Below are 22126 nucleotides of genomic sequence, written 5' to 3' on the forward strand. Positions count from 1 at the left end.
TATTTATTTAATCCCTTTTTAGATGTAATTTTAAGGCATGGGGGTATTTGGATGTGTAGACTTTCACTAGGCACTGTACCACTCATCATTTGGAAATACATTAAAATACTGTACATCAACAGAGTGACACACAAATAATATCTTACTTACAGGCCCAGTGCAGTCAAATTTAAGTTTCCCTGTGTTTTGTATCATATTGTACAACAGCTGATGAAACTAACACTGTAAAAGTGTGAAAAATGTGATCAGTGTAACTTTCTGGTAGTTGACCATTGAAAATACAATTTACACAGGACCTTCTAGTCTGCAGGTTTTGCATGGGCGGAGTTGTCTTGCATGGTGACATCCCCAGGCAGTATAAGTTGATAGACCAATAACAAAAAAAGTGTTAAACCTCTCTGCCAACAGCTAGTTTTCAAGTTACATTAGGCACCCCCAATTAGACCCCTCACTCAGACCACTCCTAGACAGACCTCTGAAACTTCTGGCTTGCGAAACAATTATTTTTGTCATTTTTTTTACATTTTAATTTAAAACTATTACACTACGGTACTTAATTGTTACCCAGAAATGATTCGATATTAAGATAAAAATGGCTGCATTTGGGCCTTTAATCTGAATAAATATTTACAACATGTGGAGGTAACTCTACTGGGTCATTTAAGTGAATGAGGAATGACACCTGCATAGATGGACTAGACCCTGTGGTCTCATTATGAGTTAGGTGTGTGCAGTCTGTACTCTTGTCCAGGGTTGCCGTTGTGGTACGACAATGCAGTTGAGCGAGAGACTCAGGTGTTATGGAGGTGTTCCGAGCATGCTGTCTTGAACTTTGAGTCTGTGGAGATGGAGGACTATCAGGCTGGACTCCTGTTGGTGGTGTAGAAGCTCCATTGTTCTCTGGAACTGTGGCGATGGAGAATGGTTCTACTCTTGTCTCGGTTAGTCACTGTCCACAGCACACCACCTCCATCTCCATCCTCCAGCTTCGCAGTTTCTTCGCAAGCTCTGTCTTCACCTGCAACCAACAGAGGAAAACACATTCTTCCCTCCCTTCAACTGAAATGTGTGAGTTTGTCCTTGCTGGTCACTGATGCACGGCCTACTATTCTTCATACAATTCTACTCCCTCAGTAAATGACAGCCTGTCTTTTTGCAAAACCAATTTTTAATCAAAGGATGTTGGATTGATGCATTTTTCCTACTCAGGAAGGGCGATTACAGAGCAAAAGAGGACATCTGCAACTATACTGTACATGAGAATGGAAGAAGCTACCTGCGCCCGGATCCACGAGGGGGCTAAAGGGGGCTTTGGCGCAAAAAAATGATCTGTATCTCCGTTGCGCTGTGTCAGCACAATGGGCAGGGAACGCCGTGGTGTGAGTAGGGCGGCTATGAAAAGTCACTGGGTGGTAAGGTATGACTCCTTTTGGTTTCCATAAAAAGCAGGGGGAAATGCATGCGTTCCTAAAACACAGAGGTAAGACTCGAGGCTGCAAGGTTGCTGGGGACAGTGACAGACCCCGGCTTTAAGTTTACACCCACCATGGTGCACAGAATCCTCAGTCTTCTCGATCCTCCAAACAAATTACTCCAGGCAAAAGCAACGGATCTTTACACTAGAGTCAAAGTGGTCCACAATGTATTGGAGTGTGTCAAGAAGCTGTGGGGCGACAGTGAGTTCGAAGCCATTTAGGCACAGTGCAGTGCCAGTGGCACTGATGCACCACCACCAGCTCCAAGCAAACAACGATGTTACAGTATATAAGTATAAACCTCCAGGCCTACATGATGGCCAGTACAGTAGGCCAGCAGGACTGAGGAGAAGAGACTGAGTGGAAAACACCGTTCTTCAGCACGTTGGATACTGTCATTGGTGAAATGTCAGAACTGGTGAAGGCCCTGTGTGCCTTTGACCCAGAGAGCCATGACTTTCTAAATGAGTTAAAAGGTGAATCCACTGCTGGATCTAAGCAAAACAGATTTGGTGGAAGCTGAGTTTAGTGCCGTTCGCTAGGTTTTCCTGCAACGATTCTCTGGGCCTCTTTCCGCTATGCCGACCATGCTTACTACACTGAAACACGGACTGACTTTTTGGGCGTCCAATCAGAACAGAACAAACACGCTACACCCGAGGAAAGCTCAACTAATCCAACTGGCATTTGAGGGGGATCTCACAAGAAGATTTCGGGGAATGATCGATTGATCGATTATTCAGGAAATTCCACAGAGCATCAAGGAAGCTGCAACCCTTTTGAAAACGTAAGATTGTTTCAATCTAGCTGGTTGGTTTTGATCAAAATCTTGCTTTAGGGTTTAGGGCGCTGTCCATGGTGTTGATGGAGCGCAGCGAGATGTTGTGGCATTGAACCTGTCACTTCTTGGTCAAAAGCAGTTCTTGAACTTTTATGTTTACTGTGGTGTAGCGTAATGCAAACTGAATTCCATATAATTCCAATGTAAGAACCCAATGACGCCCCTGGGTATAGCTACATATCAGTATGTTTCATCATAGAAACAGAACCAGAATCAAATTGAGCCTTTCTTCATAGCCTATTGGTTTTCGCTGCTGTAAATGGAACTGTACGTATTGGAAACGTGTTTATGGTAGGCTGGCATTGCTTAATTGATTATGTGGATCGAATTTGATTCACAGAAGTGTGTTCACAACCTGTTGCTGAACTCGTGAGCAGTATGATTTTCCATGTTTGAAGCAGGCCTGTATAGGCCTATTTGTTTGGCAAGACAGCTGTGCATGGCTGCATCTCACTGTACTAGGCTGTAGGCTATGTTTTGGTTATTTGGATCTCCATTCGCCTTTTGTTTACTGTGTTTGTTCACTGTTAATGTAACTAGCCTAAATATAGATTGTGTCATGCCTTTATCGATCGGACATTTTGTTTACTAAGCCTAGTACTTGGTTCCGCTGTTGTGTTCTGGTCGCATTCATTCATTCATTCGCAGTTGTGTCGTATTCTAAGTCAAACGGCTATTCAGTATTTATGTTTGCACGCATGAATAACTAGGCTACTACTATTTTGGTAAGACAACTGTGTGTATCACTGCATTCACATAGGCTGCTTGTAATAGATGAATTTCCCTATCTATCTTGTAGCCAATATTCATGACCAAAACAGGCTAGCTGTATGGCGTGGTCCATTGTGCTGATAGAGCGCAGCAGAGATTTCAGATTTCAAAAGCACTCAATGATCTTGGAGTCTCAGCTTTTGAACTTTATGTTTATTGTGGAATAGCGTGATTATATAAGCAGAATTCAATATCATTCCAATGCAAGAACACCCCCAAAATCTAGCCTCCTCGCCGATTTCAACTGCCCCTTTAGTCACTTTATCCTGAGGCCGGGTCTGAAGCTACCGCACATTAGAATGAACAAGTCTGACGTTCAAAAGGCATTCATCTAATAATAGTAGTTGCCCATTCTTAAAGTAATTCAGAATATCATTAACATTTCTTTCAGACACTAGTGAACCTGTCAGATACTTGTGACCCATCTGACATCACATCACACCATAACCCAGACCATTTACAGCAATTGTCACAGATAATCGAAGTAGCCAAATGAGTCTTCAATCAGGGATGTGCAGTTGGCAGTAAGTGTGTGCGTTACAGCTTATATAGGAAAAGATGGGGCAGCTCAGGGGGAGCATGTGATGAGTTTGATGGATGGAAAACAATAGAAAAACATAGAACATAACAGAAAAAACACAATAGAATCTTACAAACCTCTTTGTTACAGTAGCAGTACAGCACAGCCACCAGAAATCCCTATAGAGACACAACGCTTGGGTTAAAACAGAACACTGATAGGATTCACTTGCTAGGTAATAATGCAAGGCTATGGTTTGTTGACCTGGGTAACCTGGTTTTCAGGTTCCTCACCTGAAATGAGTTGAGGAAGAGCGTGAAGAAGACCTTGGTGTAGCGCAGGATGCCAGTGGTCTGCTCATCAGTGGCGAAGATGAAGATGACCTCATGGATGCCAAATAGAGGGATGAGGGTCAAGGTCGCCTTGGCCAAGCTATCAGGAGATAGGACATAGGGGGGCAATTTGTCTCACTGTCTCAACTCATTTTCCACATGTCTTGCTCTCTTTCTTTTAATCTGCCCCTTTATCTTTCCTTCTCTCTCTGTCACCAACTATCAAATTGGATGCCACATCGGTAAAGTTAGAGGCCTGTGTGTAATATCATTATATCAGTCTCTTGTCCTTCTTCCTTACCGAAGCTTGTAGTCAGGATAGCCATTCTGATTGTTGGCACGTAGTTTGGATAGAATCACCTTCAAAATCTTCATGAAAATCAATAAGTTGATCTGTTGACAGTAGCATTTGCAATCATTAAAAAACAAACACACATACACAGCCATGTATGACAAGTAGGCTATAAATATGCAGACCAACACTCAACAACACAATCCAGACAGGCACACACACACACACACAGACACAGACAGAGAGAAAAATGTACATAACAACAGAGCCAATAGCCACCCTCACCAGTGACGCAAACAGAATGGGGAACCGTATTATCCACCAGTAGCTCATATTTTCATTGACTGCCCAGCACCTGAGGGTACCAGATTGGGACATTCATTGTTTACGCCTGTCTCTAAATCAATACAAACAGGCCGTGCAGTGTGCACTGATTGAGGTGACACATGGACACCCACTCACTCTTTGTTTTCTCTCAATAGCTTGGCCAACATCCAAGGAAGGACAAATAAAAGAGGGGTTCCTGACAAAGAAAGACATTGAGCATTAATAAGACACAGTGGGTATAAAAGGCTGAAGTGGTATTTTGGATGTAAACAAAGGATACGTTACTCACCCCAGCCGAGGCAGATATAAGGCAAGTACTTGTTCTCAATTAATACGGAGGCGATGAGCACCGAATACAGGTAGATGGCCTCTCCAAAGAACCAGTAGTGATTGGCTAGAACACAATACTGCATCACCACCTGGGCCATCCTGCAGCCAATGGCAGCCTTGAGATAAATATTGCAAAGATGGTGATTACTATAAAGGTCAAGCAGTGATGACATTTTGCTGAGTCCAAAAACAACTCCTAGTCTCCACAGATCACGTCACCATATTCAAGGGTATTCAAGTGTTTGCAGACTTGAAGGAATAAATATGATAGGCACAAGCAATACGGTGCGCCACCTACACTGCTCACAACCCACCTCGTGACTCAGCATTTCTCCCAGGTCGGCCTGTCTCATGATCTCCCGGCCCCAGTGACGCTCCAGCATGGTGTCCTTGACGATCACCGACACAGCTCGCAGGATGAAAGACACAAACAGGTTTGCGTGGATGTAGTTGCGGGTGCAGTGAAGCTTCCTGACGGGGAACGATAGAGGCAGATGGCCAAGAAGTATTACTACCCCCCAAAAAATACCATCAAAGAACACTACCAAGAAATCTTCTCAAGATGTCCTTATGTTTCGTCACACTCACAAACCTTCCCATACTGTTACTTTTCTAGGGTTGCTTTTCCCAATGCTCATCCAAAGCATTCTTTCGGGCTTTCTGTGGTAAATATGACTTTGATGTAAGTGCTTGATTACTGGAGTAGAGATGAGTGAAGTGGACCAGTGTTTCAATTTGAAGAGTGGTGGTGAACAGAAGGACAAGTGTACCTGATACTCAGTAGAATGATGAGTGCTGAGACCAGGGTGAAGAGGGACAGGGTGTAGCCAACCGTGTAAAGCATCCTGAAGCTCACCATCAGCTGCTTGAACCACAGCTGTGGGGGAAAAAAACAATGCAGAGTGGCGTTACCATGGAAACTCATGTCAGAAGAGATTATGTTAATTAGGACTTTATATACACATCTTCTCAACGACAAAGACAGAAACAACTCTTTTTTTTTAAGAGTTGGCCGTTCCCAAATTGCTTCCTAGCCTTTCCCCTTAGCCTTAATCCATTAATGTTTGCAGATCTGTAAGGTGGAAACTCCATCATTACACTGCTTATACCTACAATATCCAGACCCTTCAGATCTGCAGACATGGAAGGCTTTGCGTTATGGGACTGCATAAGTTGACAGTAGTACAGCCCCCCAAATGACGGAACAGAAGGCTGATTTACCTGAAGAGCTCAGGGGCACAGTGCTCATTAACACCTGCAAGTAAAAAACAATAGATAGTGTTTTTGTCAGGTACCTCCTGAGATGTGATTTCCTGTTCCTCTTCACACTGAGACATGTCCCTCCAGACTTCCCCGTCCTCCTCCTCCACCCAGTGGCCATCAGAGCCACACCGCCGACGCACCACACCCTGAGACACTGGACATCCCGCAGACATGTCCAGTGTGTGCGCACATATGCACACATGCACGTGCGCACACACACAACATAAATACACATTGAGTGCACAGACAAAAATATTTTTTCCACAGAAACACGCATACAGCTTGTGCCCACACACACCCACACACTATTCTGAAAGCAACACGCACAAACAATGTTTCCGAATTGGCATAATTATTGGAGATGTGTCTCAGAGTAGGCGTGCTAAAATAGGATCAGTTCTGCCATTTAGATCTGTTGGGTTCTGAGAATATGAAATGTGACTTATTCATGTCACTGATGGAGTGCTAAGGTTGAGGGTCTACAACAGAAGTTAAGGGTTATAGGAGGACGGTATATAGTGGGTGCAACTAAGCTTGGAATGTGTTGAGTGCAGGGAAGCGATTACATGTGGCAGGCATTGAGAAGGGGAGACGGGTGGAGAGCTTAGAAACGAACAAATGTCACTAAGGGAGAGAGGGTAATGTATAACGTTTACATTATGTCCGGATATGTTATTGTTAGCCGTCAGGGATCCTCTGGGAGGAGGAGAGACACAGTCTGGTATCAATAACCATGACAACCTTGAGTTGGGGAGGAGTGAGCACTTTGGGGCAGAGGTCAGGTCAGATGAAGTGAGGAAGAACAGATATCACTATGGTTCTGTCTAGCAACAGGGATGCATTGGCTGTTCGGTTGTGGAGGAGGAGACTCAGCCTAGGAGAAAGGGTTAAATATCAGTGCTTGTGTGAGATGTTTTTCTGTCTGAATTACAGCTGTAACGACCCTTTGGGAAGAATTAAACTTGGTTAAGCTTCTCTAGTGTTTGTGAGTTATTTACTCTGAAAAATAAGAACCTAACAGATCATAATGAATATGATTATATGAACAGCACGGCTACTTTTATATGTTTTATGAATAGGTCAATATATTTTGGGGTATTATTCTGTGACATCATATCACAATTCAATAGATGACCATCGACAATACAATGTAGATGAAAGTAAAAAAGTCAGTCACCTTTGTCAAACCAGGGCAGGTAGGAGGGACAGGACACGTTGACCACCAACCCAGGAGGACTATCAGGCCAGCAGGCATAGCGGTCAAACGTCCTGTTACAGAACAAGCCTGGGAGACAGAGAAAGAACATGACCACGAGAGTTCCATTTACAGCCTGGTCATCCAGACTGACCAAAATAGTGTGTGCAGTGTTTAGAATGCTTTACGAGGCAATTCTATTTGACCAAGGATAGGCAACTACAACTAGCTGCACCTCAATGTAAACTTACAGCGTATTTGGAAAGTATTCAGACCCCTTGACTTTTCCACATTTTGTTACATTACAGCCTTATTCTAAAATTGATTAAAACAAATTAAAAATACTCATCAATTTACACACAATACCCCATAATGTCAAAGCAAAATGTTTTGGGGGGATTTTTTTTGCAAATGTATTAAAAATGTTAAACTGAAATATCACATTTACACACTAAGTATTCAGACCCTTTACTCAGTACTTTGTTGAAGCACCTTTGGCAGCGATTACAGACTAAAATCTTTTTGGATATGGTGCTACAAGCTTGACACACCTGTATTTGGGGAGTTTCTCCCATTTTTCTCCGCAGATCCTCTCAAGCTCTGTCAGGTTGGATGGGAAGCGTTGCTGCACAGCTATTTTCAGGTCTCTCCAGAGATGTTTGTTCGGGTTCAAGTCCGGGCTCTGGCTGGGCCACTCAAGGACATTCAGAGCCTTGTCCCGAAGCCACTCTAGCGTCGTCTTAGCACTGTGCTTAGGGTCATTGTCCAGTTGGAAGGTGAACCTTTGCCCCAGTCTGAGGTCTTGCGCACTCTGGAGCATCAAGGATCTCTTTGTACTTTGCTCCGTTCATCTTTCCCTCGATCTTGACTAGTCTCCCAGTACATCATGCTTCACCGTAGGGATGGTGCCAGATTTCCTCCAGACGTGACACTTGGTATTAAGGCCCAAGAGTTCAATCTTGGTTTCATCAGACCAGATAATCTTGTTTCTCATGGTCCTTTAGGTGCCTTTTGGCAAACTCCAAGCGGGCTGTCATGTGCCTTTTACTGTGGAGTGGCTGCCATCTGGCAATCTACCATAAGTACCTGATTGGTGGAGTTCTGCAGAGATGGTTGTCCTTCTGGAAGGTTCTCCCATCTCCACAGAGGAACTCTGGAGCTCTGTCAGAGTGACCATCAGGTTCTTGGTCACCTCCCTGACCAAGGCCCTTCTCCCCCGATTGTTGAGTTTGGCCCGGGTGGCCAGCTCTAGGAAGAGTCTTGGTGGTTACAAACTTCTCCCATTTAAGAATGATGGAGGCCGCTGTGTTCTTCGGTACCTTCAATGCTGCAGAAATGTTTTGGTACGCTTCCCCAGATCTGTGTCTTGTCACAATCCTGTCTCAGAGCTCTACAGACAATTCCTTCGACCTCATGGCTTGGTTTTTGCTCTAATATTCAATGTCAACTGTGGGACCTTATATAGACAGGTGTGTGCCTTTCCAAATCATGTCCAATCAATTGAATTTACCACAGGTGGACTAAGGACTGTGGCAGTCACGAAATTTCATCAGCCGGTGATTATCAAGCAAATAACTGTCGGTCTCATTGACCGTTAATTAACATAAACACATGTAGCATCTCCTGGCTTCCAAACATAGCCTACAAGCCACTGATGCAGATCTTTGGAACATCTACATTTGAAAAAGTCTAACAAATCCATGTATTATAGCCTACACCTTCACAATAAATTCATTATTTATTTTACAGGTCTAAAGAAACATAATATGGAGAAAATGCACTCTATTTCAGAAGAACAGAATAGCATACCCTGAGTTGTCCTTATGTTAGGTCTTGATCTGGCTATGCCAAATGGCTGTGGGCTATACTATCTCATTTAGCAGACAAGATTTGCTTAGAATTATGTGGCATTATTTTATAGTATGAAGAATACAATTGAACATCGCTGAATAAAATAGAAAGGATATTTTCTCCAAACGATTTGAGGGAGTGCGCACATGCGGCTATTCTGTGTTGAGCGGTTAACAAAGAAATAGGTATTGTAACGGCTTTCATCCATCTCTTCATCCGAAGAGGAGTAGCAAGGATTGGACCAAAGTGCAGCGCGGCTAGTGTTCAACATGTTTAATAAAGAACAAGTGAAACACTACAAACAACATACAAAATAACAAAATGTGCAAAAACCGAGACAGACCTATCTGGTGCAGACAATCACAGAGACAGGAAACAAACACCCACAAAATCCCAACACAAAACAAGCCTCCTATATATGATTCTCAATCAGGGACAACGATTACCATCTGCCTCTGATTGAGAACCATATTAGGCTGGACATAGAAACAGACAAACTAGACACACAACATAGAATTCCCACCCAGCTCACGTCCTGACCAACTAAACACATACAAAACAGAAAACAGGTCAGGAACGTGACAGGTATTCCAATAAGCTTAATTTAGAGTTATTAATGTAACTTTAGTTGTTCTACAAATGTTGGGATATATGTTTTGATTTTTAATACATTGTAAGGCCGTATGATGCGACTCTAATGATGATTTTTAAAAAGTTGCTTCAAATGAATGAGCTCTGCTTTTTTATAAGCATACTTTTCGTCAGCCAACAAGATGAGTAGGCCTAACAAACAGCAAAAGAACTAGCCGATGTCAATCTACTATCCCCCATAGTACAAAAGTTGACCTATTCTATTCTGTGCGAGAAAGAAATATTCCAAACATAGTCTAGGACAGTTGTGGGATGCGACAGATCCCAAATTCATACAACCACTAGCATAAAAAAAAAAACAGTTTTTCATGCAATGAGGCTAACGCAACAGATCAGAACATTTAGATGAAAATGTGGATAAACGATTAGGGTACTTCTTCACATTATAAGCCAGTAGGCTATAAGCGCGAATGTTCCATTAGCGGGAAAATACCCTTTATCAAAAGTGACCGCAAATGCGATTATGCACGTAATGCTTTTATTATAAAGGTGCATTCTTAAGGTAAAAATCATCTTCCCCAAACTCACGCGCTGCTTATGTATGCCAGTTAGGCTCTACATCCCCTGTAAAGCGGATTAATGTGCTTAATTTTAAGAAGTTATTTGGCCACTTCAGTTGTGATACAAACCTTATCAAAACATATAGGCCTATGGGCTAGGCTAAATGAGGTGTGCGACTATGATTAGAAAAAGTAGCCAAAAAAAGGCATTGATTCTTGCCTTATGCTGGGCATCATTCACAAGGGATAATACTGTATATAATTCACAAGTGATAGGCTAATATTGTCGCCTATCAGACTATTCTTGATTTAATCTTGCCTTCAAAACAGCATAAATTCTTCTAGGTCACACTTGCGCACAGTATTTGAAGGAACTTGGCAGGTAGGTTGGCCCAAACATCTTGGAGAACAAACCACAGTTCTTTTGTGGATTTAGTTAGCCTCAGGTGCTTCTCTCTCTTCATGTAATCCCAGACATACTCGATGATGTTGAGATCAGGGCTATGTGGGGGCCATACCATCACTTCCAGGACTCCTTGTTCTTATTTACGCTTAAGATAGTTCTTAATGACTTTCGCTGTATGTTTGGGGTCGTTGTCATGCTGCAGAATAAATTTGGGGCCAATCAGATGCCTCCATGATGGTATTGCATGATGGATAAGAATCTGCCTGTACTTCTCAGTATTGAAGAGACCATTAGTTCTGACCAAATCCCCATCTCCATTTGCAGAAATGCAGCCCCACCATGCTTCACTGTGGCCTGCAGACACTCATTTGTGTATCGCTCTCCAGCCCTTTGGCAAATAAATTGCCTTATGCTACAGCCAAATATTTCAAATTTTAACTCATCACTCCAGAGCACCTGCTGCCATTTTTCTGCACCCCAGTTCCTGTGTTTTCGTGCATAGTTGAGTCACTTGACCTTGTTTCCACGTCGGAGGTATGACTTTTTGGCCGCAAGTCTTCCATGAAGGCCACTTCTGACCAGACTTCTCCAGGCGGTAGATGGGTGTACCAGGGTCCCACTGTTTCTGCCAATTCTGAGCTGATGGCACTGCTGGACATCTTCTGATTGTGAAGGGAAGTAAGCATGATGTGTCTTTCATCTGCTGCAATAAGTTTCCTTGGCCGACCACTGCGTCTACGGTCCTCAACGTTGCCCGTTTCTTTGTGCTTCTTCAAAAGAGTTTGGACAGCACATCTGGAAACCCCTTTCTGCCTTGACATTTCTGCCTGGGAGAGACCTTGCTGATGCCGTATAACTATCTTGTGTCTTGCTGCTGTGCTCAGTCTTGCCATGGTGTATGACTTTTGACGGTAAACTGTCTTCAGCAACCTCACCTTGTTAGCTGAGTTTGGCTGTTCCTCACCCAGTTTTATTCCTCCTACACAGCTGTTTCTGTTTCAGTTAATAATTGTGTTTCAACCTACGTATTGAGTTGATGATCATTAGCACCTGTTTGATATAATTGTTTAATCATACACCTGACTATATGCCTACAAAATCTCAGACTTTGTGCAAGTGTACCTAAAATAATTGATGCTGTGTTGAAGGCAAAGGGTGGTCACACCCAATATGGATTGATTTAGATTTTTCTTCTGTTCACTCACTTTGCATTTAGTTAATTGATAAATATAATCTATTAACATGTCTATTTTTGAAAGCATTCTTACTTTACAGCATTTTTTCACACCTGCCTAAAACTTTTGCACAGTACTGTATGTGTGAAATTTGTTTTGATTTAGAATGGACAATTATCATGCACCTGTCTGGAAACAGGGTGCAGGGAAAAAAATACATGCCATCTTATGTACTTAAATAGCGAATGGAAGACGCTTTTCCCATGCTTAACTTTCATGCCAGCCAGATAGGCTATACTCTTGTTGTAAAGATACGCAAAGTGCTTAATATTAGGAAAGTTGAGAAAAAAATTGTAGGCCGTCTATAGAAAGTCTATAGAAAGCTGATGGGACCCTCCTCTTTTTAATAGAGGCCATCACTCTGTTTTCTCATGCCTATAGAAAATTTGCGAAACATGACTTCATGGGCCCGCATGAAGTGTTTGATTCGATTTTCAATAACATTTGCATTCATGTTAGAGTGATTATAGGGACAATAAAGTGCTGAGTACCAGGTAGTTAGCAAGTTTGGTAGGCTACTAATGACCATGAGCAGCATCAGAGCTTGGAGAAGCCTAATTACCGTGACTAAATGGTCACGTGGAATTTGACTGCCTTCATGACTCGTGACCGCCAGTGTGGCAGTAATACGGTCACCGCAACAGCCCTAGGTGGACTCTAATCAAGTTGTAGAAACATCTCAAGGTTGATCAATGGAAACAGGGTGCACCTGAGCTCAATTTCAAGTCTCATAGCAAAGGGTCTGAATACTTATGTAAATAAGGTATTTCATTTTTACATTTGTAATAAATGTTAACAAAAAAATGTAAACCTGTTTTTGCTTTGTCATTGTGGGGTATTATGTGTATATTGATGAGGGAAAAAATGTTTTAATCCATTTTAGAATAAGGCTGTAACAAAGTTATGTGAAAAAAGTAAAAGGGTCTGAATACTTTCCGAATGCACTGTATATGTATATGTTTCCTGTATACATAAATACTTGGCCTATCCATAGGGGGTACTTGAAAAGACTTGTGAGACCATAGGCTTACTGGTAAAATGCACATGAGGGGGTACTTCAAGGGTACTCTGGGCAGAGCAAAATTCAGTTGGTTGTACAGTAATCCAAAAAGGTTGGAAACCACTGTTCTACCAGAAGCCTTCTGGCCCACTTCATAATATAAAACAACAAACAAAATATGCCAATGGAACCAATCATATTTTATCCTTAATTAGTCTTGCTTGTCAGACTTATGGCACTCTACTCCCAGTTGTGTGAGAGACTGTGGGAAGTTTACCAAGGAACCACTTCTAAATGCCAAATCTATTTGAGTCGAGTTGTGTTCTTACCTTGAGGAAATGGCTCATAGTCAATCATCTTCACACATTCGTCTTTGTAGTGGATCCACCTCATGTAGGTCTCCTCCAGGACTTTCCCACCAACCATCTCCACCTGGAAGAGGAAACAAAAAAACAGGAAGAACCAAGAGAATAATAAGTACAGTACATTCTATCATACAGTATTTTCTGGTATGTGTAGATGTGTGTGTTTGGTAACACTTTTTATTTTTTTTATATATAATTATTGATATGTTTGGTAACACTTTGCTCTATGCTTTTACAGTTTTTCTCAGTCGCTTTGGTGCATTTCTTAGATCAAAAGTGAAATTCTTGATACTACTTGTACAAATTCCAAATCATCTAGTCACTTGTGCACATCATTAAAGCAATTTCTTATTCCTTTGAACAAATTGCAATTGATAATGTACAAGTGTCAGCTTTTTTCCACATTATCAATTGCTCATGTCATGTTGATCAAAATATAGTAGATGGTTCTCTGTTGAATAGTCTTACCCCTCAAAACATCTAGGCATTAGTTCCTTGCATAAGCCATTACATGCAAAATTGTTGAACTATTTGTCATAAACTGTCAAGCTGTCACGATCGTGTGGAGGAGAGACGGACCAAAACGCAGCATGTGGAAAATAAGCCATCTTCTTTTATTTTACTACGAAGAATGAACATGAAACAAACACTATTAAAACTATACAAAACAACCGTGACTCTATAAACGTAGTACAACACACACACACACACACACACACACACACACACACACACACACACACACACACACACACACACACACACACACACACACACACACACACACACACACACACACACACACACACACACACACACACACACACACACACACACACACACACACACACACACACACACACACACACACACACACACACAGGCTACAAACGTTCAACATAGACAATTCCCCACAAACAGCTAAAGCCTATGGTTGCCTTAAATATGGCTCCCAATCAGAGACAACAATAACCAGCTGTCTCTAATTGAGACCCAATTCAGGCAACCATAGACTTTCCTAGATACCTACACTCAACCATAGACACAGCTAGACTACTATACTAAACATAAACCCAACTACTCTAATAAACCCCCTAAACCTTACAACCACCCTAGACACTACAAACACCACATACATTCCCCATGTCACACCCTGACCTAACCAAAATAATTAAGAAAACAAAGAATACTAAGGCCTTGGCGTGACACAAGCATAGTTTTACACATTTCTATTAGACCTTTTGTACAAAAACGTGAATTGATGAATCGTGCAGGTGAAATTGACCCTCACTCATGAAGGAATGTAAAGTGTTAGTTCAACCAACAATCAACCAGTTGTCTAAATTGCTCAAAGGTGCATCTCATGAAGAATCAATTGGCAAGCATATATAGACAGACCACAACACAGAGTTGCAATTTTCCAATAATGGATGGACCAGGAAACGAACAGGGTCAACAGCCAAGAGGAGGAAGAAGAGGAGCAAGGATGCGTGGTGGAAGGCAAAACAGATGAAGAGGCAGAAAAGGACATAGGCGCATATCTGATGACATAAGGGCCACTATTGTAGACCATGTTGTCAATCATGGCCTTACAATGGCTGAGGCGGGTCAAAGGGTGCAGCCGAATATTGGGAGATCAACCGCGTCCTCAATAGTTCAAACGTTTCGAAGAGAGAACAGGTATGTCCACCAATGTACCACTGTTACTGTATATAAGCAGTATACTGTATACTTCCTACAATGCTTCATATTACAGTAGTCCACTTGTATTTCACAGCATACAGAAATATACTCTATACAGATACATACTGCACCTTACATGCACCCACCTGTATGTTTTACAGTAAAATGTGTGTTCGCATAGTTTTTGTCTATGTGAAAGTGTGCGATGCATCACTGCATTTTTCCCCACATAGGACTGCAAGATTACCTCAAACCGGTGGCAGAGGACGCCTTTTCACACCTTAACAGGAGGAGGCTATTTGCACCATGGTTCGAGCAAACAATGCCATGAGACTCAGGGAAATACAAAGGACCATTATAGAAGGCAACGATGTCTTTGAAAACATCCATACGGTTAGCATCTCAACCATCGACAGGGTGCTGCATAGAAACCAGACGAGTATGAAACAGCTGTACCGTGTACCATTCCAAAGGAATGAGGACAGAGTTAAGGAGCTACGGTACCAGTATGTACAGGTAAAATATATATCTATGTAACTACTTTACAGCAACATTTTATAGTGATACATAGTACAGTAAGCATAAACTGCACACATTTCCATTGCTGTCGAAGGAACATGCAATATATGTACATTTTATGTCACTCTTCCTTACCAAAACAAATTCAGCTGTGTGTTCTGGGATATAGCGTATAATGGAGTTGGAATCAAGTGAACCCTCTCACAACTTTGTATACGTGGATGAGGCTGGCTTCAACCTGACCAAATGCAGAAGGCGGGGTCGGAATATCATCGGTCACAGAGCTACTGTGGATTTGATAGGCCAACGGGGAGGAAATATCAGCATGTGTGCTGCTATTTCGGAGCATGGTGTCSTAACCCATATCCCCCTTATAGGGCCATACAACACCCAGCATCTACTCAACTTTTTAGAGACTCTCTACAGGGCTCTCATCCCTGATGATGAGAGGGGTCTGTTTAGAGAGGATTTGCCAAAGTATGTGGTCATTTGTGATAATGTGAGTTTCCATCGATCAAACTTCATAAGGCAATGGTTTGTGACCCACCCGAGGATGCTCATAGAATTCCTCCCACCTTATTCACCATTCCTTAACCAAATTGAGGAGTTCTTTTTAGCATGGAGGTGGAAGGTGTACGATCGTCAGCCACACACACAGATGACCCTGCTGGCTGCAATGGATGTAGCATGTGAGGACATCACAGTAGACGCCTGCAGAGGATGGATAAGGCATTCCAAAAGATTCTTTCCACGTTGCATTGGAAGGGTAAAATATCCGGTGTGATGTGGATGAGAATATGTGGGCCGACAGACAGGAACGTCTGGATGTGTAGAGACAGCACAACAGTGCTGCGGGCAAAGTTGTGCCTTAGGGGTGGTTTCCTGTGTTTCTTTCTAATTTAGTTTTTTTTCCCTTTGTGCCCCTTGGGTTGTCCAGTCTCTTTCAATCAATATTATTTTGCACATGTTAGGGATGATGTGAAAAATGCACCAAAGCGACTGAGAAAAACTGTATTACTGAGTTAATGGAATAGCCTTCTTCTCTTTTGCCATCTAGTGGGATTTCAAAAACATGATTGAATGAATGAATGAAAGGTTTCATTGGAGGGGGCAGCTAAAAATGTATTGCTCTGTACGACAGTAGCTACGTTCTGTCTCACCACAGTCCAACCACTAAACAATAGGTGTTTCCTATGTATAGACTCAGCTCACTGTACACTGGACACTCACTGTACTCTACAGTGTCCAACAGTTATAAGTGGCTCTTGATAGCACTTTGGCTATTATAGTGTGTCACGCTCAACAACACACGACTGTATGGTTCTGCTCAAAACAACACAACATTTGCATGTAACAGATACAGTCTCAATACAGTATTTTGTTCACATCTCACCTTTAGCATCTTCAGCAGCAGTAGGCAGGTCAGGGCCATGCTTCCCACGGTCCAACTCATCTCTGTTCGGGGGATGAGCGCTCTCTGTGAGGTCAAGAACAGAGACAATCATCTCTTTTTACCAATCTGGACAAGCAGTGCACAATACACATACTGCATAAAACCTAAAACATATATATTCTGTGTACGACCTTATGGTAGACTGCACAAAAAGCAGAAATAATCATTCACTCTGCCCTGTAATTTCTTGATATTTCTCTATACAGCACCTGGTCTCTGACCTCTCTTCAGTCAGGAATTTTATATTCATACATTTCCCTCAGAGATTCAAGGCGATCCACAGCAATATTTTCAAATGATAAATATCTTCCAATTATTCTGTTATTCATTTCTGTGTTTAGTTTTTTTTTWATGAGATGCCAGTCAATGGGTAAGTCCTATAGATGGTGGATCTTCATTTTATCACCCTTTTGTTGCTGCACAGCAGGAAAAGCTTTCTAAAGTTTGTAATTTCAACTTTAAATTGTCAGACGTGATTTGTACTAACGAAAAATGTATCAACCGCTACAAAAAATGTCCAATACTTATAATCCACATAATAATTCACATTTCCTGTTGCTGCAGGATTATCTTACTGCTCATGACTTTTTAAGGAACTCAGTCGGGTTCTCAACTTACTGTTGAGCGTTAAAATAGTAGAATACAGCAGGTGCAATTTCGAAATGTGGTTGTGCGTCAGCAGTTTTCCTCTTGTTATGTCAGTCACTGACAGTCACTCAATTAGCCCTTCAGTAAAACATTTCTGATTGGTAAGTTTGTCTACCCAGGTATCAAAACTTGTAGTAATCATGGCCGAATTACCGACCGGGCACGAATGGCACGTGCCCAGGGGCCCTGACCTCCATGGGGTCTCCATTGATTTTGTTAGTCACTCTCACTCAGATATCATATTAACATGGCATAAGTCATGGCAAAATGTGTATAATTTCAGAAAACGTGCTTTAGAACTGCCAAAATTTCTCTCTCCAGCCCATGGCAAAATGTGTAGAATTGCAGCAAATTAGCTGTAAAACGGCAAAAAGAATTCTCTGCCCCATGGCAAAACAAGTAGAATTGCAAGAAAGTAGTTATAAAATTGCTAAATGTTTTCTCCAACCCATAGCAAAATGTGTATAATTTCAGCAAATTAGCTGGAAGACTGAGGAGAAGAAAATATCGTGTGGAATGTGTAGTAAATTAACTTTAAAACGTAAAATGTTTCTCCGCCGTCAAGAGGGGGTCACTAAAATGTTTTGTTTTTATAACCAAATAGTCCCCCCCCGCGTCACAATGAGATGTGATAAACTATTAGCGTCCGTTGCTATATCAACAGATAATTACAGCCAAAATTATGTTATTTTCATCCCCACTATGTTTAAAGTAGTTTTGTTTAGCTATTAAGATGAAAACAAACTTCAAACTACTTTTAGGTACCTTGTTAACTAGGGATGCACAATACATCGATGACCATATCGGAATCGGCCGATATTAGCTAAAAATGCCAACATCGGTATCGCCTGATGTCTAGTTTAACGCCGATGTGCAAAACCGATGTCAAAGCTGACACGCCACGTAAAATTTTGCGCTACACGTGCAACACAGCATTCCTAAACTAGTCCACAATGTCTGTTGTATGGCTTGAGCAGTCAACAAGTCGATCAGTCATTTGAAAGAGTAAGAAAATTTCAGCGAGACAACTCAAAGGTGAAATCCATTAACGCCAAGATAATGGAATTCATTGCCCTTGACAATCAACCGTTCTCTGTCGTGGGTGATGTTGGCTTTCGCCAACTGGTCGAGCACCGGTACACACTACCTAGTGGGCTATTTTTCAGATGTTGCCCTACCGGAGTTACACAGTAATAGCGTCACTGCTATTAGCTTCACGACTGACATTTGGACCAGCGATATCAGCCCCATGAGCATGCTGAATCTGACAGTACAGTGGTTTGTCGAGGATTTCGTACTGAGGAAAGTCGTATTGCATGCTCATGAATATGCTGGTTGTCATACCGCTGCTGCCATTTCAATGGCATTTGAGAACATGTTTCAAACTTAGAAACATGAAAACACTAGCTAGCTCAATTCGAACAACTGACTCGAGAAATAAGCTCATCAACTGCGCCTGCAGCAGACGTGATACACTCTGTCATGGCATTGAAACGCCTGCTCAACAAAACTGCAGACACAGGCTGTAAACAAGCGATTCGGTAGCATTCTCTCTTTACTGTGTCGCCACCATGCTCAATGCTATGTACAAGGACCGCTACTTCGATGCAGACAACAAACAGGGTTTACGTGAAATGTTACATACACAGCTGGACAAGATGGAAACGGACACAGTGACAGTGCGCATCGAGGAAGAAAGGCCACGGACAGACAGAGCTGAAACTTCACTGCTTGACATGTAGTATGATGAAATCCTGGTTGAAAATGAAACGACAGAACAAATTAACAACGAAACAGCACAGCAAGTAAAATAAATAAATAGGTTTTGATTAAGTTTTACTGGTAATGGGGACATACGTAAATGTCGACAAAACTTTTTGGTCAGTGTGGTGTGCGTGTGTGTGTAACCTTTATTTAACTGGGCAAGTCAGTTAAGAACAAATTCATATATATAATGATGGCCTACCCCGGCCAAACCCGGACAACGCTGGGCCAATTCTGCGCCACCCTATGGGACTCCCAATCACGGCCGGATGTGATACAGCCTGGATTCGAACGACGGACTGTAGGGACGCCTTTTGCACTAAGATGCAGTGCCTTAGACCGCTGCATCCATGTGTGTGTGTTAACTATTTAACTGTACTAGAATGCTTAAAAAGGCCGCTAACATTTTAAATATCGGTTATCGATATCGTATTTGTTGGGGCAAGGAAAATATTGGATATTGGTATCGGCCAAAAATGTAATATCGGTGCGTCACTATTGTTAACATTTCAACAACACGAATGATACAATTAAATGAACATCACTCCTACTTTGATATGTTTTATGAATAGATCAACATATTTGCGGTATTATTCTACAATATCATTCCCTTGTCTTGTCTACACTGAACTTTGAAAGTTTCTTCAAGTGCAGTCACAAAAACCAACAAGCGCTATGATGAAACTGGCTCTCATAAGGACCGCCACAAGAAAGGAAGACCCAGAGTTACCTCTGCTGCAGAAGATAAGTTTATTAGAGTTACCAGCCTCAGAAATCGGTATTTAACTGCATCTCAGATTGCACCTCACAGAGTTCAAGTAACAGACACATCTCAAAATCAACTGTTCAGAGGAGGCTGCATGAATCAATCCTTCATGGTCAAATTGCTGCAAAGAAACCACCACTAAAGGACACCAATAATAAGAAGAGACTTGCTTGGAGCATGGAGGAGGAGGTGTGATGGTGCTTTACTGGAGAAACTGTCTGTGATTTATTTAGAATTCAAGGCACACTTAACCAGCATGGCTACCACAGCATTCTGCAGCGATACGCTATCCCATCTGGTTTGCGCTTATTGTGACTAACATTTGTTTTTCAACAGGACAATGACCCAACACACCACCAGGCTGTGTAAGGGCTATTTGACCTAGAAGGAGAGTGATGGAGTGGTGCATCAGATGACCTGGCCTCCACAATTACCCAATCTCAACCAAATTGAGATGGTTTGGTATGAGTCGGACCGCAGAGTGAAGGAAAAGCAGCCAACAAGTGCTCAGCATATGTGGGAACTCCTTCAAGACTGTTGGAAAAGCGTTCCAGGTGAAGCTGGTTGAGAGAATGCCAAGAGTGTGCAAAGCTGTCATCAAGGCAAAGGGTGGCTACTTTGAAGAATCTCAAACATTTATTTAACACTTTTTTGGTTACTACATGATTCCATATGTGTTATTTCATAGTTTTGATGTCTTCACTATTATTCTACAATGTAGAAAATAGTAAAAATAAAGAAAAGCCCTTGAATGAGTAGGTGTGTCTAAACTTTTGACTGGTAATGTATGTACCTATTTTAGGTCCTAGGATACAACAATGAATAATGTTCAACTAACACATACCATTGTAATGGAGGGGGACACCTTTGGGCAGGGGGACATTATTCGGCATGATAGGCCCCCCAACAAAATTTTGCCTGAGGGCCTCAAAAGGATATAGCATATATTCTGACACATAAACGGATCAGTGCCAGCCTTCAATCATCACAGATGGTTTTTAGCACACTGAGAAACCTTATTATACTTTATTATAAATAGGAATGAGTCATCCTCCTTCATGTGCTCTGCAAATATGCCCATTCATCAATATATCATTCAAAGAGGGAGATCTCTAAACAAACAGAGCAAGATATCCACTTACCCCACTTAGCTAGGAGAACATTGCATCCTAGGGCAATAATTACCCCTGCACACCTTTGAAACACTTTTTTAATCCCAAACTGATGTACCATATGATTAGGCTTTTTTTCACACTAAAGCACATCATTCTGGGAGGGGGTAAGAGGGGAAGAAACAGAGAGAACAGAAGCAGTGTAACGATTATCTTCCTCTTCTGACGAGGAGTAAGAAAGATCGGACCAAAATGCAGCATGGTAAGTGTCCATGTTACTTTAATAGAATAGAACAGAACACGAAAATACAAAAATAACAAAGTGTAATAACAAAACAGGAAACAACTACCCACAAACTCAGGTGGGAACAGGCTACCTAAGCYTGGTTCTCAATCAGAGACAACGATAGACAGCTGCCTCTGATTGAGAACCACACACGGCCAAACACAAAGAAATAGACAACATAGAACACCAGACATAGAATGCCCACCCCAACTCACGCCCTGACCAAACCAAAATAAAGACATAAAAAAAGAACTAAGGTCAGAACGTGACAAGCAGTGGGTATTGTTAGAGCTGCAATAGGTAGTCCATTCGTGAGAATCACACAAGATGACACAAGTTAATTTTGTTGCCATCACAAGTGTTCGCCCCTACCCTCAAATCTTCAATGCACAATTGGAAAAGCCAGATGAAAGAAGGACGACAATTGAGAGTGAACCCAGCAAACCAAAATTGGTTCTGTGAAAGTTCCCAGAACATTTGTTATGTCACGGCAAATGTTCTCATAACACAAAAACTGTCCAGTCGTGGTGATGATTATAGA

General features: G+C 41.9%; 1 protein-coding gene across 1 annotated transcript; it reads right to left on the reverse strand.

Moving 5' to 3' along the window:
• Window positions 1-628: 628 nt before the first annotated feature.
• LOC111977616 (glucagon receptor-like) lies at window positions 629-17009 on the reverse strand. Its single transcript, XM_024007120.2, has 13 exons — window positions 16950-17009; window positions 13319-13421; window positions 7329-7436; window positions 6184-6305; window positions 5659-5765; window positions 5203-5359; window positions 4848-5004; window positions 4694-4754; window positions 4517-4586; window positions 4241-4332; window positions 3901-4039; window positions 3745-3786; window positions 629-1018 (listed from the first exon to the last, which is right to left on the reverse strand). Exons 1-13 carry the CDS (start codon window positions 17007-17009, stop codon window positions 947-949), a joined length of 1290 nt encoding a protein of 429 aa, XP_023862888.2. The 3' UTR covers window positions 629-946.
• Between the last annotated feature and the right edge of the window lie 5117 nt (window positions 17010-22126).

The sequence above is a fragment of the Salvelinus sp. IW2-2015 genome, linkage group LG18 (genome assembly GCF_002910315.2).
Source record: "Salvelinus sp. IW2-2015 linkage group LG18, ASM291031v2, whole genome shotgun sequence".
Taxonomy (NCBI): Eukaryota; Metazoa; Chordata; class Actinopteri; order Salmoniformes; family Salmonidae; genus Salvelinus; species Salvelinus sp. IW2-2015.

Coding starts and splice junctions, on each gene's coding strand:
- LOC111977616 (XM_024007120.2), bottom strand. CDS start 17,009: ATGAGTTGGACCGTGGGAAGCATGGCCCTGACCTGCCTACTGCTGCTG. Junction 5,005..5,202: donor GAGAAATGCTGAGTCACGAG/GTGGGTTGTGAG, acceptor ATTTATCTCAAG/GCTGCCATTGGCTGCAGGAT. Junction 4,040..4,240: donor TATCCTGACTACAAGCTTCG/GTAAGGAAGAAG, acceptor ATCTCCTGATAG/CTTGGCCAAGGCGACCTTGA.